Source organism: Megalobrama amblycephala, linkage group LG17 (genome assembly GCF_018812025.1).
Source record: "Megalobrama amblycephala isolate DHTTF-2021 linkage group LG17, ASM1881202v1, whole genome shotgun sequence".
Classification (NCBI taxonomy): domain Eukaryota; kingdom Metazoa; phylum Chordata; class Actinopteri; order Cypriniformes; family Xenocyprididae; genus Megalobrama; species Megalobrama amblycephala.
In genome coordinates this window covers 46103971-46124984 of record NC_063060.1, presented here as the reverse complement: position 1 = coordinate 46124984, position 21014 = coordinate 46103971, and the positions used below count along the sequence as shown (strand labels likewise).

The window sequence follows — 21014 nt, the reverse complement described above, 5'->3', positions numbered from 1 at the left end:
ACTTTACTTGTAATGCATTACTTTACTTGTTACATCAGAAAAGTAATCTGACTATGTAATGCTCATTATTTGTAATGCTGTACACGTTACATCAAAAAGTAATCTAAGTAATCCGAGTACATAATATACGTTACTTGTAATGCATTACTTTACTCGTTACATCAAAAAGTAATCCAATTATGTAATGCACGTTATTTGTAATGCTGTACACGTTACATCAAAAAAAGTAATCAGAGTACATAATGTACTTTACTTGTAATGCATTACTTTACTTGTTACATCAGAAAAGTAATCTGACTATGTAATGCTCATTATTTGTAATGCTGTACACGTTACATCAAAAAGTAATCTAAGTAATCCGAGTACATAATATACGTTACTTGTAATGCATTACTTTACTCGTTACATCAAAAAGTAATCCAATTATGTAATGCACGTTATTTGTAATGCTGTACACGTTACATCAAAAAGTAATCTGAGTACATAATGTACTTTACTTATAATGTATTACTTTACTCGTTACATCAAAAAAGTAATCTGACTATGTAATGCTCATTATTTGTAATGCTGTACATATTACATCAAAAAGTAATCTAAGTAATCCGAGTACATAATATCCGTTACTTGTAATGCATTACTTTACTCGTTACATCTGAAAAGTAATCTGATTACCTAATGCATGTTACTTGTAATGCTTTACTCTTTACATCAAAAAGTAATCAGACTATGTAATGCTCATTATTTGTAATGCTGTACACGTTACATCAAAAAGTAATCTAAGTAATCTGAGTACATAATATACGTTACTTGTAATGCATTACTTTACTTGTTACATCAGAAAAGTAATCCAGTTATGTAATGCACGTTACTTGTAATGCCGTACACGTTACATCAAAAAAGTAATCAGAGTACATAATATACGTTACTTGTAATGCTTTACTCCTTACATCAAAAAGTAATCAGACTATGTAATGCTCATTATTTGTAATGCCGTACACGTTACATCAAAAAAGTAATCAGAGTACATAATGTACTTTACTTGTAATGCATTACTTTACTTGTTACATCAGAAAAGTAATCTGATTAACTAATTCATGTTACTTGTAATGCTTTGTTACATCACAAAGTAATCCGATTATGTAATGCACATTACTTGTAATGCTGTACACATTACATCAGAAAGTAATTGAAGTAATCAGAGTACATAATGTACTTTACTTGTAATGCATTACTTTACTTGTTACATCAGAAAAGTAATCTGATTACCTAATGCATGTTACTTGTAATGCTTTGTTACATCACAAAGTAATCCGATTATGTAATGCACATTACTTGTAATGCTGTACACGTTACATCAGAAAGTAATTGAAGTAATCTGAGTACACAATGTACGTTATTTGTAATGCATTACTTGACTCGTTACATCTGAAAAGTAATCTGATTACCTAATGCATGTTACTTGTAATGCTTTACTCCTTACATCAAAAAGTAATCTGACTATGTAATGCTCATTATTTGTAATGCTGTACACGTTACATCAAAAAGTAATCTAAGTAATCCGAGTACATAATATACGTTACTTGTAATGCATTACTTTACTCGTTACATCAAAAAGTAATCCAATTATGTAATGCACGTTATTTGTAATGCTGTACACGTTACATCAAAAAGTAATCTGAGTACATAATGTACTTTACTTATAATGTATTACTTTACTCGTTACATCAAAAAAGTAATCTGACTATGTAATGCTCATTATTTGTAATGCTGTACATGTTACATCAAAAAGTAATCTAAGTAATCCGAGTACATAATATCCGTTACTTGTAATGCATTACTTTACTCGTTACATCTGAAAAGTAATCTGATTACCTAATGCATGTTACTTGTAATGCTTTACTCTTTACATCAAAAAGTAATCAGACTATGTAATGCTCATTATTTGTAATGCTGTACACGTTACATCAAAAAGTAATCTAAGTAATCTGAGTACATAATATACGTTACTTGTAATGCATTACTTTACTTGTTACATCAGAAAAGTAATCCAGTTATGTAATGCACGTTACTTGTAATGCCGTACACGTTACATCAAAAAAGTAATCAGAGTACATAATATACGTTACTTGTAATGCTTTACTCCTTACATCAAAAAGTAATCAGACTATGTAATGCTCATTATTTGTAATGCCGTACACGTTACATCAAAAAAGTAATCAGAGTACATAATGTACTTTACTTGTAATGCATTACTTTACTTGTTACATCAGAAAAGTAATCTGATTAACTAATTCATGTTACTTGTAATGCTTTGTTACATCACAAAGTAATCCGATTATGTAATGCACATTACTTGTAATGCTGTACACGTTACATCAGAAAGTAATTGAAGTAATCTGAGTACACAATGTACGTTATTTGTAATGCATTGCTTTACTTGTTACATCAGAAAAGTAATCTGATTACCTAATGCATGTTACTTGTAATGCTTTACTCTTTACATCAAAAAGTAATCAGACTATGTAATGCTCATTATTTGTAATGCTGTACACGTTACATCAAAAAGTAATCTAAGTAATCTGAGTACATAATATACGTTACTTGTAATGCATTACTTTACTTGTTACATCAGAAAAGTAATCCAGTTATGTAATGCACGTTACTTGTAATGCCGTACACGTTACATCAAAAAAGTAATCAGAGTACATAATATACGTTACTTGTAATGCTTTACTCCTTACATCAAAAAGTAATCAGACTATGTAATGCTCATTATTTGTAATGCCGTACACGTTACATCAAAAAAGTAATCAGAGTACATAATGTACTTTACTTGTAATGCATTACTTTACTTGTTACATCAGAAAAGTAATCTGATTACCTAATGCATGTTACTTGTAATGCTTTACTCATTACATCAAAAAGTAATCCGACTATGTAATGCACGTTACTTGTAATGCTGTACACGTTACATCAGAAAGTAATTGAAGTAATCTGAGTACACAATGTACGTTATTTGTAATGCATTGCTTTACTTGTTACATCAGAAAAGTAATCTGATTACCTAATGCATGTTACTTGTAATGCTTTACTCATTACATCAAAAAGTAATCCGACTATGTAATGCACGTTACTTGTAATGCTGTACACGTTACATCAAAAAAAGTAATCAGAGTACATAATGTACTTTACTTGTAATGCATTACTTTACTTGTTACATCAGAAAAGTAATCCAATTATGTAATGCAAGTTACTTGTAATGCTATACACATTAAATCAAAAAAGTAATCTAAGTAATCAGAATACATAATGCATGTTACTCATAATGCATTACTTGTTACATCAAAACAGTAATCTGGTTATGTAATGCATGTTATTTGTGTGTTACTCCTCACATAGTTATAGTTTTCACATGATTACATATCATTTTATTTATTGGTTTGTTAACTACACACAGTATTGCTGTGTTACTCTAATATTTTTAATACAGTATTTTTTCAGTAAAAATCAAAGACACACACTGTCCACACTATCTGAGAATCTCTTTGCGTAAAATATGTGTAAAAAGTTTAAATCTTCTTTTTCATGCCCGAAGAGCAATAGAAAACATCCTGAATGAGGTTGTCATAATTCATGCATGAAAGGGTTAAGGCAAATAAGGTATATCCCCCCACCCAATTCAATGTATCAGTTTACCTAAAAGTGTACAATCATCTATATTAATACAAACTGTTAGAGAGACTCGCATATCTGCTTAAAGAAAGCAAATGTCCTTCGCATGATAGGAGTCAAGGAGCCAGTGGCCTGACAGTTTTTTGTTCTAAAATAGCTTGTTGATTAATGGCCATGTCATTTTCTATATGGGGAAAAAAGGATATGGAGTCAGGGGCAGCGAAGGGCAGGGAGATAAGCGTCTGACGGCCCTCAAGTGGCCAATTCCATTCCACTCAATATCATAGATTTTTGTGTAATCAATTGATGTATAAACAATGCAGTGGGATTTTTGGGCCATTCATGGCACGGAGGTCAATGTTGTGCATCTCTCTTGGGGAAATGCATGCATGCAACAACATGAAAAACAGAGGAATATATCTGGTTAGTGTATACATAGCATTCTGGCCAAGAAGTCTGAGTTTACTGATCAAATATTGTACCAGTTGCCATTTTTTACTGCTGTGAAAAATGTTTGCATATGATTTTTGTATTTGGTTTATTTCAGTTTATTATCCAATATGTTTGTTTTCTTGCATTTCCTAGCAAGGATTTTGTAATGTTTTGGCCACATGTGGACATAAGTTTGTTTTTGGCTCTGAAACGCTGTCTCCTATCTCCTAGATGACTCGTGTCTCCTTCAATAAAGCATTGATTATGGGGAAGGTGACATGAGAATTAGGATGCAGAGAAGGTATCAAGTGGCCTATATGCTTCCTCGACTGCACAAAAGAATCTCCTGTTGCCCCTCCATCCATATCTTCAATCAAACTTGGCTAGTTTAGGACCTTTGGTTTAATCTTGAGGGGCTTTAGAAGCTGTCCACAAAAAGCTATTGTATCTTACTTAATTATAACCTCAGAAATGATCTGACCTGCCCGGTGCCAGGTGCAGTGAAGTGTGCAAAAGCTTGCATGCCATGAGGTCCCATTGGTTAGGGAAAGAAACACTAGATGCCCATCGTGATCGGATAAGTGGAAAATAACCTGACAATGTTAGATCTGGAAAAAAGAAAAAAGAAGAGAAACTTCAGTAAGGACCTAATGGAAAGTTTTCCCTCCCCTCTTGGTTTCGGAGACTTCTGGGTACCCTAAAAAGGGAGCAATATGAGCCCCGAGCCTTTTTTTTTTCTATCTTTTTCCTTTTTTTAATTTCACTTCCCACACCACCCTGTGAGTCTGAGCCCATTTGGAAGGTTACTGTTCAAAGTCAGCATGGATCATCCAGGAGGACACCTTGCAGTGGTTCTGTTCCTGCTTGTTCTGGTTTCTATGTCCACTGAAAACAACATTAGTAAGTACTATATTTATATGTTCTCAGCTTTCTGATCTTATTATGACATTGACTTGTTTTCGGATTGGCTTTCTGCACTGGAGCAGAATGAACACAGGATACATCTTGCTTGGGGAACTTCATATAACAATAATTATAAAAACATTTAAACTTAAATGGACTTTGTTTAGCACCAAAATTTGACAGTATTTTTGTAGGAAATACAAATTGTGCCTACATATGAATTTTAATTAATTATTATTGTATTAATAGTTATTTTAATCAATTAACATGATTAATTAACATGAAAAGAAGGATAAATGTAAGAAATTTATCCAGCATGCTGTTTGCATCTTCAGTGTCTCCTGATTAAGTTGCTTAAGTACAATTTTTTGTTCATCACTTTCGTACACTGTAAAAAATATTTTCATGATTTGTTATTACATCATTTTTTTCTTTTGTCAAATCAACTTAATTAATGTGGCTCAGATAACATAATATTTTGAGTTTCTGTTGATGAAACCAATTGCCTTCATTGTATTTACTCAAATTTTTAATTTCAATGAACTCAAATTTAAGTTAAACCAACAATTTTTTTTTTCAGTGTACACTTTTTGATTGACTTACTATTATTTGCAATGTGTAAAATGCAAACTTTTGACTGGCAGTGTGAACAATGAACAAATAATTATCCGGAAATAGTTTTTCGCTCATTTGGAAAAGTAAACATTTTGAATTGCAATCGAATTTCTTTGCAGTCAGATGGTGCACAGTGTCAGATGCCGAAGAGCAGAAGTGTTTGGATCTAGCTGGAAATGCCACAGCCAGGAACATCCGCGGACATCTTCTGTGTGTGAGGGGCCAAAGTCCCACCGACTGCATGAAGCAAATTAAGGTTGTAGGAAATTGTTTCCTGAGAAGCAAATCAAATCAGAAATGGTGCAAGAAAATGACTGTATTAGACTCACAGAATTTTTGCTCCTCCTTTTTGATGTTCTTGCACTCACTCACCTTCCCAACTGATAATTCAATCTCACAAAATGTTTTACATGTTTTGATGGAAATTGGTGAATGGGATGATTTGTCTGTGATGTAAACAGAACGGCACTGCAGATGCCTCAACTATGTATGCAGATGAGATCTACACGGCAGGGTTTTGCTATGGCTTAGATGTGGCTGTGGGAGAGTCTTATAACGGTGTGGGTGAGTATTTAAACACCAAAGATCTGATGAAATCAGTGTTGGGGAAAGTTACTTTTAATGTAGTAATGCATTACAATATCACATTTTTAGAGACAAAAGAAGATTGTGATGATTACTGTGTAAAGAATTTTCCAAACTCAAAATCCCCCACAGATAATTTATTATAGTTTGTCAAATTTGCCCCTATATGGGTGTGAGCAAAAACACACCGTTTTTGTGTGTGTCCCTTTAAATGCAAATGAGCTGCTGCTCCCGCCCCCTTTCCAGAAGAGGGCGGAGCTTTAACAGCTCAACAACAACAAAGCTGGAGAATCTCACGCAGCCAAAATGATTTTAATTTTATTTAAAATCTTAGAATTTTATTAAATTAATTCATATTCACAGTCGTAGCGATGTTAATGCGCTACTTATTGTTTAAAATTAATTAAATATTTAACATAGTTCAATTTGAGGTGTACTGCGTATTCATTCATTCAGTTATTTTAAAAGACTGTAGTACCAACACACACAAACAATCCTTTTTATCAGTCAAATTCATTTATAAATTTAAACTCAACATGAAATATGATCAGTAAGAGAAAACACTGCGGCAGGTTGGTCGAGAAATATTATTTAGGCAATTATTCAGAATGCACATGTTAGAAAGTAAATATACATTTCAGCAGGTCCATGATTATTCATGTTAATGCAGAGAACATTCATTGTTTTAATCAATTGACAGCCATTAACGTAACACTGTTACCGGAAACTATGCGGAAGTAGTTGTGCAAGTAGTCCACTTAGTTACATTTAATGGAAAGTAATGCACTACGTTACTTTTGCGTTACATTTTCTCACAGCTGTTTTTTTTTTTCAATCTAAAGGCCCTTTCACAGCAAAAATGAAATGCAAAAGCAACTTGGATGTTTTATTTGTAAATTTAGTAGCAATGTGTTACTTTACTAGTTACTTAAAAGTAATCTGATTACTTGTAATGTGTTCAACCCTGGATGAATTAGTTTTGGTCTGATGTCAGTGCATGTTCTGATGTTTTGTATCTGACACAGATGGCATTAATTATTACGTGGTTGCTCTGGCGCGGACATCATCCAGTGATCTGTCGCTGCTGGAGATGCACGAGCGCAGCTCCTGTCACCCAGGGATGAGGACCACAGTGGGCTGGACCGTCCCCATCGGCTTCCTGGTCAACACATCACAGATCAGTGTGGATGAGCAGTGCAACTTTCCCCATGGTGAGAGGTTATTTCACAACTGACATTAACACAGCTGTTGTTTTACATCTGGTTTAACTGTTGGCGAGCTTCACACACACACACAGTAATGGAACGAAAGAGGTTACGTGTGGTTCAAATGCAAATTGAGATTTTAATTGCAACTTTTGGCAGCACTTTAGAAAGGCATATATATCTTTCTCCCTGTGGTTTGCAGCGGTTGGGGATTTTTTCGGCTACAGCTGTGTCCCAGGAGTGAAGGACCCAGAACATGATCCTAAAGGAAACAACCCCAGGAACCTGTGTGAGGCCTGCATCGGAGACGAGAACGACCGTCACATCTGCGCCAACAACCCTCGGGAACGGCACTTCGGAGAGGCTGGAGCTCTTAGGTGCTGTATAATCAGAGATGTGAGAGAATGCATATGTCCCTGTGGAAGCATTACTCAAATATGAATATTCTTTCTAAAGCCAGAATATTGGGTTCTTAATGGGTTCTTGAGAACAATATATATATATATATATATACTATAATACTATATATATATAATACCGATCAAAAGTTTTGGGTCAGTAAGATTGTTTTGTTTTTGAAAGGATATTCACCAAGGCTTCAGTTATTTAATCAAAAACAGTAATATTGCAAAATATTATTTTTAATAAATAAATATCATTAAAAATGTTTTCTATCTTAATATATTTTACAGTTTTATTTTGCTGAAGTGAAAGCACTTCAAAAAAAGAAAGTATGAAAAAGTTATAGAAGTTGAAATTCACTGTCAATCAAATGTACTATACTATTTTTTTTTTAATATAAAATATGTAATTTTACAAAATATTTTTTACTCTAAAATTGATATAAAATCAAAGCCTTTTGTCTTATTTTCCAAATTTGAAGTTTATATCACAAAATTTGAAGATTTTGTTTAGGCGTTGTACCAAAAATAGCCACTGGGTGTCATCCACATTCCATTAAAATTTTTTTTGACGTATTGTCCTGTAACAAATTAATACATTTCTGTCCAAATATCACTTTTATAACAAAACAGACACCAAATATGAAAACTTGAGATTGAGACCTTTCCGACGATATGTGTTTTGTCCAACGCTATCTCACGACCAATTCGTATATATTTTACGAGATGGCCAATTCATACGAATTTGGTAACTCTTAAATACGTACGATTTAACATACGAATTTGTAGGAATTAGCTACCTCATAAAATACGTATGAATTACCGAGAGATCGGGTTGGTTTTGTTAAGATTAGAAAAGTTTTCACTATAAAGCAGTTAAAATAAATGTTGTAATATGAAACCTGACACCGCCCACTAGGGGGAGGAGCCTGCTAAACGAATTTAAAGCGGAAGCTAAATCATATGAATTTGTATGACCTCACTCGTATGAATTCATACGATTTGTCTAAACCCCAGTGACGGGTTGGTTTAGGGGCGGGGTTAGGGGTAGGTCATTCATACAAATTTTGACAACTCATAAAATACGTACGATTTAGCAAAAAACGTACAAATTTGTACAAATTAGCCACCTCGTTAAATATGTATGAATTGCCGTGAGATCGGATTGGTTTTGTCAAGATTAGAAAAGTTTTCACTATAAAGTAGTTCAAATAAATTTTGTAATATGAAACCTGACACCGCCCACTAGGGGGAGGAGCTTGCTAAAAGAATTTAAAGTACCGTTTCCATGGTAATGCAATGTCCAATCTCAAAATGGTTTTCACAGGATGAATTGAGTTTTTTAAGCTTTCGAATGATACCTAATTTATGATGATTACTAAAATACAGTATGTGACACAAAATAGGTGATGAATTAAAAAACGCTAGCAGGACGGTGACAGTTAAGGGGTTAAGAAATCCTAAAAATATGCTGATTTATGGCTTTTTTTCTTATTATTATTATTTGAAAATGAGTTGCTTAATGAATGATGAACATTGCAAATGTCTGTCATTTTTTGAATTGTTTGAATGACAATGATGTCTTTATTTATCATTTTAATGCATCCTTGCTGAATAAAGGTATCAGTTTCTTTAAAAGAACAGTAGTTTATACATTGTTATTGCATGTTATTATGCAGGTGTGTGGCGGAGAATCTGGGGGACGTTGCCTTTGTGAAGCACACTACAGTCTTCGACAACATGCAGGGTAAGAGTGTAAGAAGAGCGAGTTAAACAGGAGGTCAGAAATTTCAAGTCGGTTTCTTATTAAATGGAATTTTTTAAGGGACTGAAGGAGGACAATTGTAGCCTTCACTTCATGATCTGTATCCTGTTTCACTGGCTGACAGACACAGGGGGGCAGTATTTCATAACAATGCATCACTTTGTGTGCCTGCTGGGATCTGTGAAAGCCTTGTTTAGTCTTAATAAACCCTGTTTGCCAAGTTCAGGGATTATAGATGCTGTTTTTTTTTTTTTTAAACTTGCTTTCTTACTTTATATTTGAAAAGTTTCATCCAGACAAATGTTGGATATGCCTCCTGTTTTAGAAACTTTGCTGCGTGTAAAAATCCTTTGGCTTATTATTCCTGTAAGGTAAGAACCAGGAGTCGTGGGCGCTGGACCTGGAGCTGGAGGACTTGAAGCTCTTGTGTCCTGACGGGAGCGAAGCGAACCTGTTCCAACACGAGCGCTGCCACCTGGCTGTCGTGCCAACCAATGCTGTGGTAGTGCGTTTGGAGGACAAATGCCGCGTTTACAAGTTCTTGGAACGTGTGCAGGTCAGGAGAGACGGCCACACACTCACACATTCCAGTCCAAAACTCAGTTACAATATCCAGGATTTATTACTTAAAGGGACAGTTCACCCAAAAATGAACTTTCTGTCATTTACTCATCCTCAACCTGTATGAGTTTCTTAGTTCTGCTGAACATAAAGGAAGATATTTTGAAGAATGTTGGTAATCAAACAGTTGCTGGTCCCCATTGACTTCCATATAGAAAAAAATAATAATAATAATATAGAAGTCATTATGAGTTTGGTTACTCATATTCTTCAAAATATCTTCCTTTATGTTCAGCAGAACTAAGAAAATGATGACAGAGTTCATTTTTTGCATGAATTATCCCTTTAAACCTAGAAAAAAGAAACAGAAAAAAATATTATTTTATGAAATGAAGAAGTATTTACGATTCTGCATTACTTTTAGGCACTATTTCTAGGTCTAGGCAGTGTTTTTAAATTCAACATTTCACTCAAATTGGAATGCTTGTCATTTTTAATGAAGAAAAATTGTATTAAATCAGAAAAAAATGCTAAATATACTGTCTTAGACTTTTGGACACATTTTACTACACATCAGGGTTATTATAGTTCAGCCTTTACTAAAACTGAAACTAAAACCATAAAAAAAAATAAAATAAATAAAATAAATGTTAACTGATATAAAATAAAATATATAGCATTTTAATTTAGCTTAACATAACTAAATCTAAAACTGAAATAAAAATTAATAATAAAAACTATATAGACAAACTGTATTTAAAAAAAACTATTAAAAATGACAAAACTTAAACGTATTTTATTTCATCTAGTTGCCAAGGCAACATTTCCAATTTTAATTTAGTTCAACTTTATGTACTAAAATAACTAAATCTAAAACTGAAATAAACAAAAAAATAGACATTTAAAAAAAGCTATGAAAAATGACAAAAACAAACACAATTACTAAAACTTTAAGTAAAATTTATAATGAAAATGAAAAATAAAAAAAATAAAAACTGGTTCAAAATATTAATAAAATCAATAATAGAATCTCAACGATACTAAAATACACACACACACACACACACACACACACACACACACACACACACACACACACAGTAGAAATGGCACGGATTTTAGAATGACATTTGTACTGCTAGACAGTAACACAGTCTGTGAATATCAGGTTTGATTCATTTCTTATTACATTATCCATGAAATAATATAAAAACAGTAAAAAAGGAGAGAAAGAAGAATCTCTTTAGTACAACACAGAGCATGAACGTCCCGTTGGAAGTGTTCTGCACATTAGCGGTCACCAGTCTGATTAAACGAACCCTAACACGATTACATCAGGCTGACTTATGCATTCAATACATCCCGCCTGAGCCTGAGATCATCGATTTCACACGACACCGTCTTACAATTCAGTGTAACACTAGTGGAGGACACACACACACACACACACACACACTGAACAAAGCACAGCATATGAGCAAAGATCGTCCAGTATTTGAAAATGAAACAAAATATCATATACATATTTCAAACAGTCACTCCAGCCCTTTAATCTTTTATTTGCTTTTCAGTATTGCAGAAATTGTGTTTGATTGTATTTTATTTCCCTCTGTCCTCTAGAATGCGTTTGCGAACGCCACTGAAGGATTCTCTCTGTTCAGCTCGGTGAATTACGGCCAGCCTGATGTCCTGTTCAGCGACTCCACCAGAAAGCTGCTGCGTGTGATGGGGACCTACACGTCCTGGCTGGGCTCCAGTTACACCACCATCCTGAAGGCCTTCGAGTGTGAAGGTACCGTGAGCGACGCTCTCATACAGTCACTGGACATCAGTACTGTACGTGTTTCATTAGGGGCTTATAGTTATGGAAGCTTTTAAGCAGTATTATGTCACGTGTCGTGCAATTCTTCCAAATGGTGAGCAATGTCACTCTTACCCCTAATGTTTGCATAATACATTAGTTTATTTAAAAATAAATGATCATTATCTTAATGTGATTTCAGCTGTCATGCCCTGCATTGAACACATGCATTAACTCCAGCCCTCTCTCACTGCAGGTTTGTGTTGATCTGATGAGGAAAGAGGAAACTACAGTCTCCGTCTCTCTCACACGATGCCTGAAGCACTCTGTGTAAAGCGTGCTGCTCTGAACGCCAGCCTGTGTTTTGTAGTACTGTTATTACTGTTCTGTCCTCACAGTCTTTCTATGGCTTCTTATATCACATTTATTTCACCTCTTTGAGTTCCTGCCATATGAAAAATACAAAAATAAACACAAAAAGATCAAAACTTCTGCGCAAGAAAAGCACTGGAGGGGAACACACCACAATCCATCAAGGGTATTTTGCTTTGACTGTTGTTAGTTAATCCTTGTCATTTTTTACAGTCCAGGCGAAGATATCTGAGCAAAAAAAAGACATGATGTCTGCATTCAGGGCCAAAGCATACTCTATACAAGTACATGAACGCAGATGCCTTTGGTTAAACAAATCTGATTTCACATGTTTTTCGTTAATGTATCAGACTAAAGGTATGTGTTGTATTTTCACTGTTGCTGTAGCAGGAATTAGTGTCTTTTACAGTTTTCTGTTTCAGATCAGCTAGTGTTATATAGCTGAATAATGTTAGGCATTAGAAGTGAACTGCTGCACATTTGAATACACAATGCAAGAAAACATTCACTGCTCAAATCAAGATACTTGAGAAGGAAAATTACTTAAGATATTGTCTTCTTTTCTGAGTGAGTTTAAGCTTAAAACAAGACAAAATATCTGCCAAATGGGGTCGGTAAAATAAACTAAATTCAAAGGAAAACGGGTTTATTTTTCTTACCCCATTGGCAGATATTTTTTCTTGTTTTAAGCATAAGCTCACTTGATTCAGATTCCCCCCTGCCATAAAATAAGTCTTAATTAGGGATGCACTGATATGAAAATTTTGGCTGATGCCGATAACCGATAATTCTTTATATTTGAAAGCCGATAACTGATATATTAGCCGATATATCTAAATCCGAAATTTTTATATAAATTATGAGAGCCTGATTACAAAAGTCTCAAATTTTGGCCGATACGATAACGATATATTGGCCGATAAATCTAAATAAAATTTGTATATAATTCTTGAGAGCCTGATGACAAAAACAAAAGTCTCAAATTTTAGCGGATACCGATAATTCTTTATATTTGAAAGCCGATAACCGATATATTGGCAGATAAATCAAAATTTTTATATAATTTTTGAGAGCCTGATTACAAAAACAAAAGTCTCAAATTTTAGCGGATACCGATAACCGATAATACTTTATATTTGAAAGCTAATAACCGATATATTGGCCGATAAATATAAATCAAAATTTTTATATAATTTTAGAGAGTCTGATTACAAAAACAAAAGTCTCAAATTTTAGTGGATACCGATAATTCTTTATATTTGAAAGCTGATAACTGATATATTGGCAGATAAATCAAAATTTTTATATAAGTTTTGAGAGCCTGATTACAAAAACAAAAGTCTAAAATTTTGGCCGATACCGATAACCGATAATACGTTATATTTGAAAGCTAATAACTGATATATTGGCAGATAAATATAAATCAATATTTTTCTATAATTTTTGAGAGCCTGATTACAAAAACAAAAGTCTTAAACTTTAGCGGATACCGATAATTCTTTATATTTGAAAGCCGATAACCGATATATTGTCTGATAAATCAAAATTTTTATAGAAGTTTTGAGAGCCTGATTACAAAAACAAAAGTCTCAGCATTAAAAGCTATGTCTCAAGCACACAATGATAATGTTCTCATTATAATATTATGTAGTCTATATGACAGACTTGTGCTGTATGTTGTAATTAACTGTATTTTCCTTTTTGAAGTGATTTCAATCATATTTCAAGCAATTCAAAACCATAATGGTGGACAGTGAGCATCTGAAGTGTCTCAGCTGAAGGAAATAATCTGTTATTTATCGACTTTAATATATCGGCCAAATTTTATAATCAGGCCAATAACGGTATCTTTATTTAGCAATGTTTAAATATTTGGACTGGAAAACAAGACAAAAAGACTAAGAAAATCATTTTATTTTTTTTGCAGTGTACATATTCAGTCGCGTCTGAGTTTGCGTACTTGTGCATAGTATGTTTCTGACTGCTTGATAAATGACTTTTAACTTGAATATTCATATTCTTTGTGTATCTAAAACTAGCAGTGTGCAGATATTAAAAACGAGAGGATGTAAGTAAGTTTATAATATATAATCAAAGTAACACATAACACTCTTAAAGGCGGACAGACTTATGGATGGTTGTTACATAACAGGTGCTTTAATGGTGCTGTTTCCTGATCCTTCAAGGTTACAAAAAACCAACTTGAACTACTGTGTAAATACTCATGTCACTCTTAGATTTCTAGAGCCTTCTCTTATTAATAAAAATCCATGTTGTCAAACATTCGCAATTCTCATTTTTGCTTTCTATCCAAATGAACTCATAATGCTGATGCGTATACACTAGTGTGTGAATGCTAATGTATTATTAATGACAATAGCATCTCGTATGAATTCATAATGAGCTTCTGACATCGCTAATGAACATTAGTAAATTTGATTGCAGGTTAATTGAGGATTTTGTGCCAATGTCCTTGAAAATGTTCATCAGAAGTTTGCGTGCAGACACACTCACGTATCTAATTATTGTCTTTCCCTGTGTTTTCAGTCGATGTTTCATCATTTATTTATCTTGAATACAAGTTTAATTATCTTGGCTCTTTCTTCCTGCTGCTTTACAGAGCCTACGATAGTAAAAATGTCCAAGTGGAAAGCAGACTTGAACAGTTTCAGATGCCACGCTGCGTGTCACACAAAGAATAACAATTATCGACCAATGAAAATGTAGACGGAGGGAAAGTATTCTGAAGTTTTGATGGTACCAGATGGTCCTACAGCTCACACATTGAGTGGGTCTGTTTATGAACATGGGCTTCATTAATCTGAGATGTAGACGACACTCACCAGCAGCAGTGCAAGATGAGCCAGTCATCACTACTGCAGCGAATGTCATTAACACAGACACAAGTTAATGGAGTCTGAAGCCTTTTAATCCATTTGTATGCTGCTTTCTGCAAGTACACATCCTCTATTAATCACTACAGACGTTTAATACTTGTGTCAAAACTTTGTTTGCTTATTGTCAATGACTCGGTAAAGCCTAGAGGCGAGTTTACACTGACAACAATTCTGTTGCAACTGCAAAGTCTTTTGTTTTCAAAGAGAGTTGCTGATTTAGAAAAAAGTTGTCAATTTTACTTTATGCAAATGAGCAGCGGCGCAACACTGCAACTACCAAATGAGAGCACAGAATGTGATCTGCTGCCTGATGAACAGGGCTTAAAGCGGATCTATTATGCCCCTTTCACAAGATGTAATCTAAGTCTCTGGTGTCTCCAGAATGTGTCTGTTAAGTTTCAGCTCAAAATACACCACAGATCATTTATTATAGCTTGTCAAATTTGCCCCAAGAACATGCCGTTTCTGTGTGTGTCGCTTTAAATGCAAATGAGCTACTGCTCCCCGCCCCCTTTCCAGAAGAGGGCGGAGCTTTAACAGCTCAACAACAACAAAGCTGGAGAATCTCACACAGCCAAAATGACGAAAGTGTTCAGCCTTACATTGTTCAAACCGGAGTCGACACTGATGGAGAGACTCAGGAAGAAGTTACAACTTTTAGAATGAAACTGGACGTTTCTGAATGGTTAGTGGATAGTTGAATGTGGTGATTATATTGCTGTCTATGAAGACATAAACCTCTCGGATTTCATCAAAAATATCTTAATTTGTGTTCTGAAGATGAACGAAGGTCTTGCGGGTGTGGAACGACATGAGTGAGAGTAGTTATTGACAGAATTATCATTTTTGGGTGAACTAACCCTTTGCACAATGGTCTTTTTAAATGAAACCCTTTTAAATCATGGAACAGCAAAGAACAGAGTCTTTCATTAAAACAGTTTGTTCTTCTGTAATACATAAACACAATACACATAGACTTCAGTGATTGCATGGCAGTCCAGAGAATAATCTGTCACCCGCTCAGGCAAGGATTCATCTGCGGGAAGCTTCACTCATTCCTTCAGGATAATCTTTCCCTGCAGGGGCACGACGGGGTCTCAGATACACCTCACATCTCTGCTCCTCACAATCACTTCGATCACATTTCAGGCTTATCCTGGTGGTTGGGGGCACTCCTGGGAGAGAGGGGGTCTGACGGGGTCAGATGGACACAATCTGGACACAGAGACTGGTTGTGATCAGTCATGCGCAGACACACTCAATGGCAGCGGTCACTCTCACACTCAAACTGAGGCCATGCTGAACCTCTAATAGTGGATTTTCATGCTTTGATTCATTTATGTTCTCAAAAAATGTGTCCCAAAAGATTGCTGAAGCATTTGAGACTTTCAAACGGCATGAGCAGAGTTATTATTGTATATATAGCAAGGGGGTAGTGTATATATAAATATACATACATATATATTAAATCATATAGGTTTTTCAACATAGCTACTTTACTTTGAAGGTAGCGTTAGAAACAAAGACGTGTGTACTGAACACTAAGGGCCCTATCATACACCCGGCTCAATGCGATGCCAGGCCCAACATAGTTATCATTTTCATGTCCCGCACCACGTTTTTTAAATAGCAAATGCACTTGCACCCATCTGTTCATCCATGTGGAAGCTGGTCTGAAAACGAGGTGAAAACGCGCACGAGCAGATCCGTTTCCTCGCTACAGAAGCGTTCAGGTTTTTTTGCAAATTCTGCCATGTAAATAGAGAATCTGCCGTGGCGTGAGCACAACTGGCTTTTAAAGGGAATGGGAGATGAGACTCTGGCCAAAACACACCCTTTACTCATTAAGAGACTAGGCACAACCCTTTTAGACCATGCACCGGGTGCATCAGAGCCAACCATTTTTCCCGTTGTTAAAATAGCAAAAGAGGATTCGGAAACGCCCTAAGTGCATTTGTGACATGAGCTTTACACCATGTGCTTAGACCATTAAAATGTGGCTCTAAGTCATCAATAAACAAGTGAAGTCCAATTCGGGAATAAATGACTCTTTTGAATCTTGAAATTGTATCGCTCGGATCGATTCCAGTGGAAATGACTCACTCACCTAACGGCTCAGAGACCAGCTGCCAGACAAATCACTGCTTGTGCTGTCCACAATAACCGTAAATATCCAGATATTCGTTTTACAGTGTTTTATTAGATAGCGTCTCTCAGGAAGACTCGCGGACTCACTCTCGTTTCATACAAACGGAATTGGCGTGATCTGGCGTCTTTGTCGATTGTAGTGAAAACGTCATCAGAGGATTTTCAGTAGTAATATTACTTCTGTAATATAGTTGCAGTGCTTATTTTGTCACCAGGGTGAATGTTTTATACGTTGCGATTGATTATTTTTTCTTAGTGGAAGCTTTACGATAATATTTTATTTCTGCGTTTTGTGAGTGAACCCAACTGTTGGGATAGTTCACCCAAAAGTGAAATTTGTTCCAAACCTGTATGAATTTCTTTCGTCTGCTGAACACAAAAGAAGATATTTTAAAGAATGTCATCAACCAAACAGTTGATGATCCCATTGGCTTCCATAGTAGTCAATGAAGCCCATCAACTGTTTGGTTCATTGAAAACACAAACTGTCTTCTTATAGAGTAGACATTGTATGTGATAGTCATAAATGCGGGTTATATTTGGATTTAAGGGGGGAAAGAGATATGGCTATGAAGTGATGATGATGATGATGGCAGCTTTGATTACAGTCTCAAAGAAGGACACTGGATTCAGTCTGGTGACTGACAGGAGAGGCGAAGGAAGCCTGCAGTGAATTACAGAGAGGGAAAATGAACACCCACACTTGATGGATCCGCAGGACAGCTACTATTATGTCTGGTGGACATATTAAAGAAGAGCTGAAAATTAGATGTACAGTGATCAAGGTATTTTTATACACTCAGATCCTCTTTTTCTGTTTTTTTAAGACGCTAAATTATTTCTACAGACACTTTACGATCAGATATCAACTCTGCAATGGTGGAAACTTTTTACCGTACCTTCATTTATTTTTGCTACTTTGTCTTTTATGTTTAGATTTGATTGATTTAGTCTTGTCACAGACCCAGACTTTTAATGTTACAATATGAAAAGCCATTATACAAATCTTTACAATAGTAATTGTATTAATTATTGACTGTCCCTCAGGCATAATTTCCAGTTAGTGAAGAATATACTCGAGATGAAACAGAAGAAACTAAAGAATCAAGGTCAGTATAATATATTTAAATTATTAAGAGCTCGTTGTGTTAGGTCAGTAGACGTCTTTTAGTGGCTGTTCGAACGCATTCGACCACATGAGCGTCTACACTATGAAAGCAATCCGGCCGAATGTGTTTTCAGCTTCCTCTGGATGTGATCGAAAGTGGACAAGCTCAAAGTGCTTTACACCTGTATCATCCACTAAAACACATCTTAATACCAGATGCTTAGACGTTCAGTGAAAGGAGCTATGCATTCCGTTCAGAAAACTTGAAATTCCCACATGATTCCCACTCTTACAGCAGTTCTCCTCAGACCACCCATGGGGCCGTCGGCTCGAGTCCCCTGAGGGCACAAGCTGGTACCTTTCGCACAAAGCCAGATCTGTGCGGAGTAGAGGCCCTGTATTTGGCAGCCGTCTTGCCAAAGCACTTTGCTTCACAGACCTTTCAGGTTCCCTTGTGCAGTGATCCTCAGTTTTGTGGGAGAGAACTCAGTCCCGCTAGCGTACCCAGGCTCAGCATTACCTCAGCCAGGCTCTGGCTCCACAGATGGAGCCACGAGAAGGTTTAACTCCTCTAGATTACAGCTTCGGGTCAGGCCGATACAGTATACGTATACGCTACATGGTGATGCGTGTGAAAATTATTCTGCCCGCACCCCGAGCCTGCTCCGTCCCCGTCACACATCATTTCAGCTGAAGCACGGGTATGATAAGGGATGCGTGTACGATTGAATGCGACTGACACAGGATTTTCTCCATCCGGTAAGTTGAGCTCCTGCGCTTATCAAAGAGCTCTTGTTGGATGTGTAATGTATCAGTTACACCAAACAGGCCAGCTACACCTGACCCTCACACACACACACACACACACACACAGACACACACTGTTCTTTATACTGAGGCTTTCAGCTAGGATGACACAGCAGGGGATGAGGTCGAATGGATATTTGATTGATTAATGGATTAATTATTTGACTCATTAACTGATTGGGACTGACTGATTGAGGTTGATTGATTTTCATTTAGGACCAGAATTTTCTAAAGGGAAGAATGAGAATAGTGTTAAAGAGGTCCTTGATCATGATTTGACTTTTTTAACTTTAGTTAGTGTGTAATGTTGCTGTTTGATCATAAACAACATCTGCAAAGTTACGACACTCAAAGTTCAATGTAAAGGAGATATTTTCTTTTACAGAAATCACTTTTTAAGGACTACAACAAGCTTTTTCCCGGGTTTGTGACATCACTAACCCTAAAATTTACATAAACCCCGCCCCCGAGAACACACAACAAAGGGGGCGGGGCCATGTTGGGCTGCTTTAGAGAAGAGGAAGAGTTGTTGTAGTAGAGTGTTGTTGACATGCCGTCATTTTACGCCGGACTGCTTCACAAACGAGGGTCAATTCAACACAAAAGATGAACATGACGGCACATGCTAGTGGATGAGTTGAATCAACTCCACAGCAACTACATCAATTTATCCACTAACCATTCAGAAACGTCTAAAAGTTGTAACTTCTTCCTGAGTCTCTCCATCAGTGTCGACTCCGGTTTGAACAATGTAAGGCTGAACACCGTTACTGACAATCCTCATTTTGGCTGCGTGAGATTCTCCAGCTTTGTTGTTGTTGAGCTGTTAAAGCCCCGCCCTCTTCTGGAAAGGGGGCGGGGAGCAGCAGCTCATTTGCATTTAAAGGGACACACACAAAAACTGCGTGTTTTTGCTCACACCCAAATAGGGGCAAATTTGACAAGCTATAATAAATGATCTGTGGGGGATTTTGAGCTGAAACTTCACAGACACATTCTGGAGACACCAGAGACTTATTTTACATCTTGTGAACGGGGCATTATAGGTCACCTTTAAAGTTTTATGTAAGCTAAGGCTGCTTTGCCATTCTTTTCACTCAGCTCGAGTCTTGCTTTCATTCGGCTGCCCACAGGAATCGACCAGGGGTGGGCGGATCAATCTTGATATATTGATACTTCCAGCTGCATAATTATATTGAATTGGATGTGCATCATCAGAGCTAAAATTCACAAGTTAGAGCTAAAAGTTTTATAGATAGCCTCCGATATTATAGGACTCTTGACAGGGCCCAGGATAACATTCTCAGTTTCCCTTTTGATGTTTATTTTTAAACTCTGAAGTGGAAAAAATTAACAGTGTTAGCAAATAGTTGCGTATAACAGCTTTGTTGTTGTTGAATTTGAGGTCTCACAATTGGCTGTTTATTTATTTGAATTGTGATAACGGCTATAAGTAAAGCTTTGGACACACTTAACGATTGTAAGGCTGATTATGAATGTAACCTGATACTTACGACTGATCATGCCCAAACACGCCGAGTCAGAGCCAGCTGCGTTCAGTCGGCGATTACAGTCGGTGTTCAAATTCCGTGTGTAAGTATTTAAATCTGCTTCAGTCGAAGGAAACGGTCTTTGTGTGTTGAGCTCAGTGTTAGAATGTTTCAGCTAGGCGTTACGTTACACTTAAGCAGACCAATCGCAGTTTAGAATGCAAATATTACAATGATGTCATCGCAGTTGGT

At 36.0% G+C, this 21014-nt stretch overlaps 1 protein-coding gene across 1 annotated transcript; it reads left to right on the top strand.

Annotated features, from left to right (window-relative positions):
- The first annotated feature begins 3389 nt into the window (after positions 1-3389).
- LOC125251868 (otolith matrix protein) lies at positions 3390-13381 on the top strand. Its single transcript, XM_048164972.1, has 9 exons — positions 3390-5004; positions 5742-5878; positions 6084-6186; positions 7233-7418; positions 7615-7789; positions 9493-9560; positions 9950-10134; positions 11760-11931; positions 12197-13381. The coding sequence occupies exons 1-9, from the start codon at positions 4926-4928 to the stop codon at positions 12205-12207; spliced, it is 1116 nt and encodes a 371-aa protein (XP_048020929.1). The 5' UTR covers positions 3390-4925; the 3' UTR covers positions 12208-13381.
- Positions 13382-21014: the final 7633 nt, after the last annotated feature.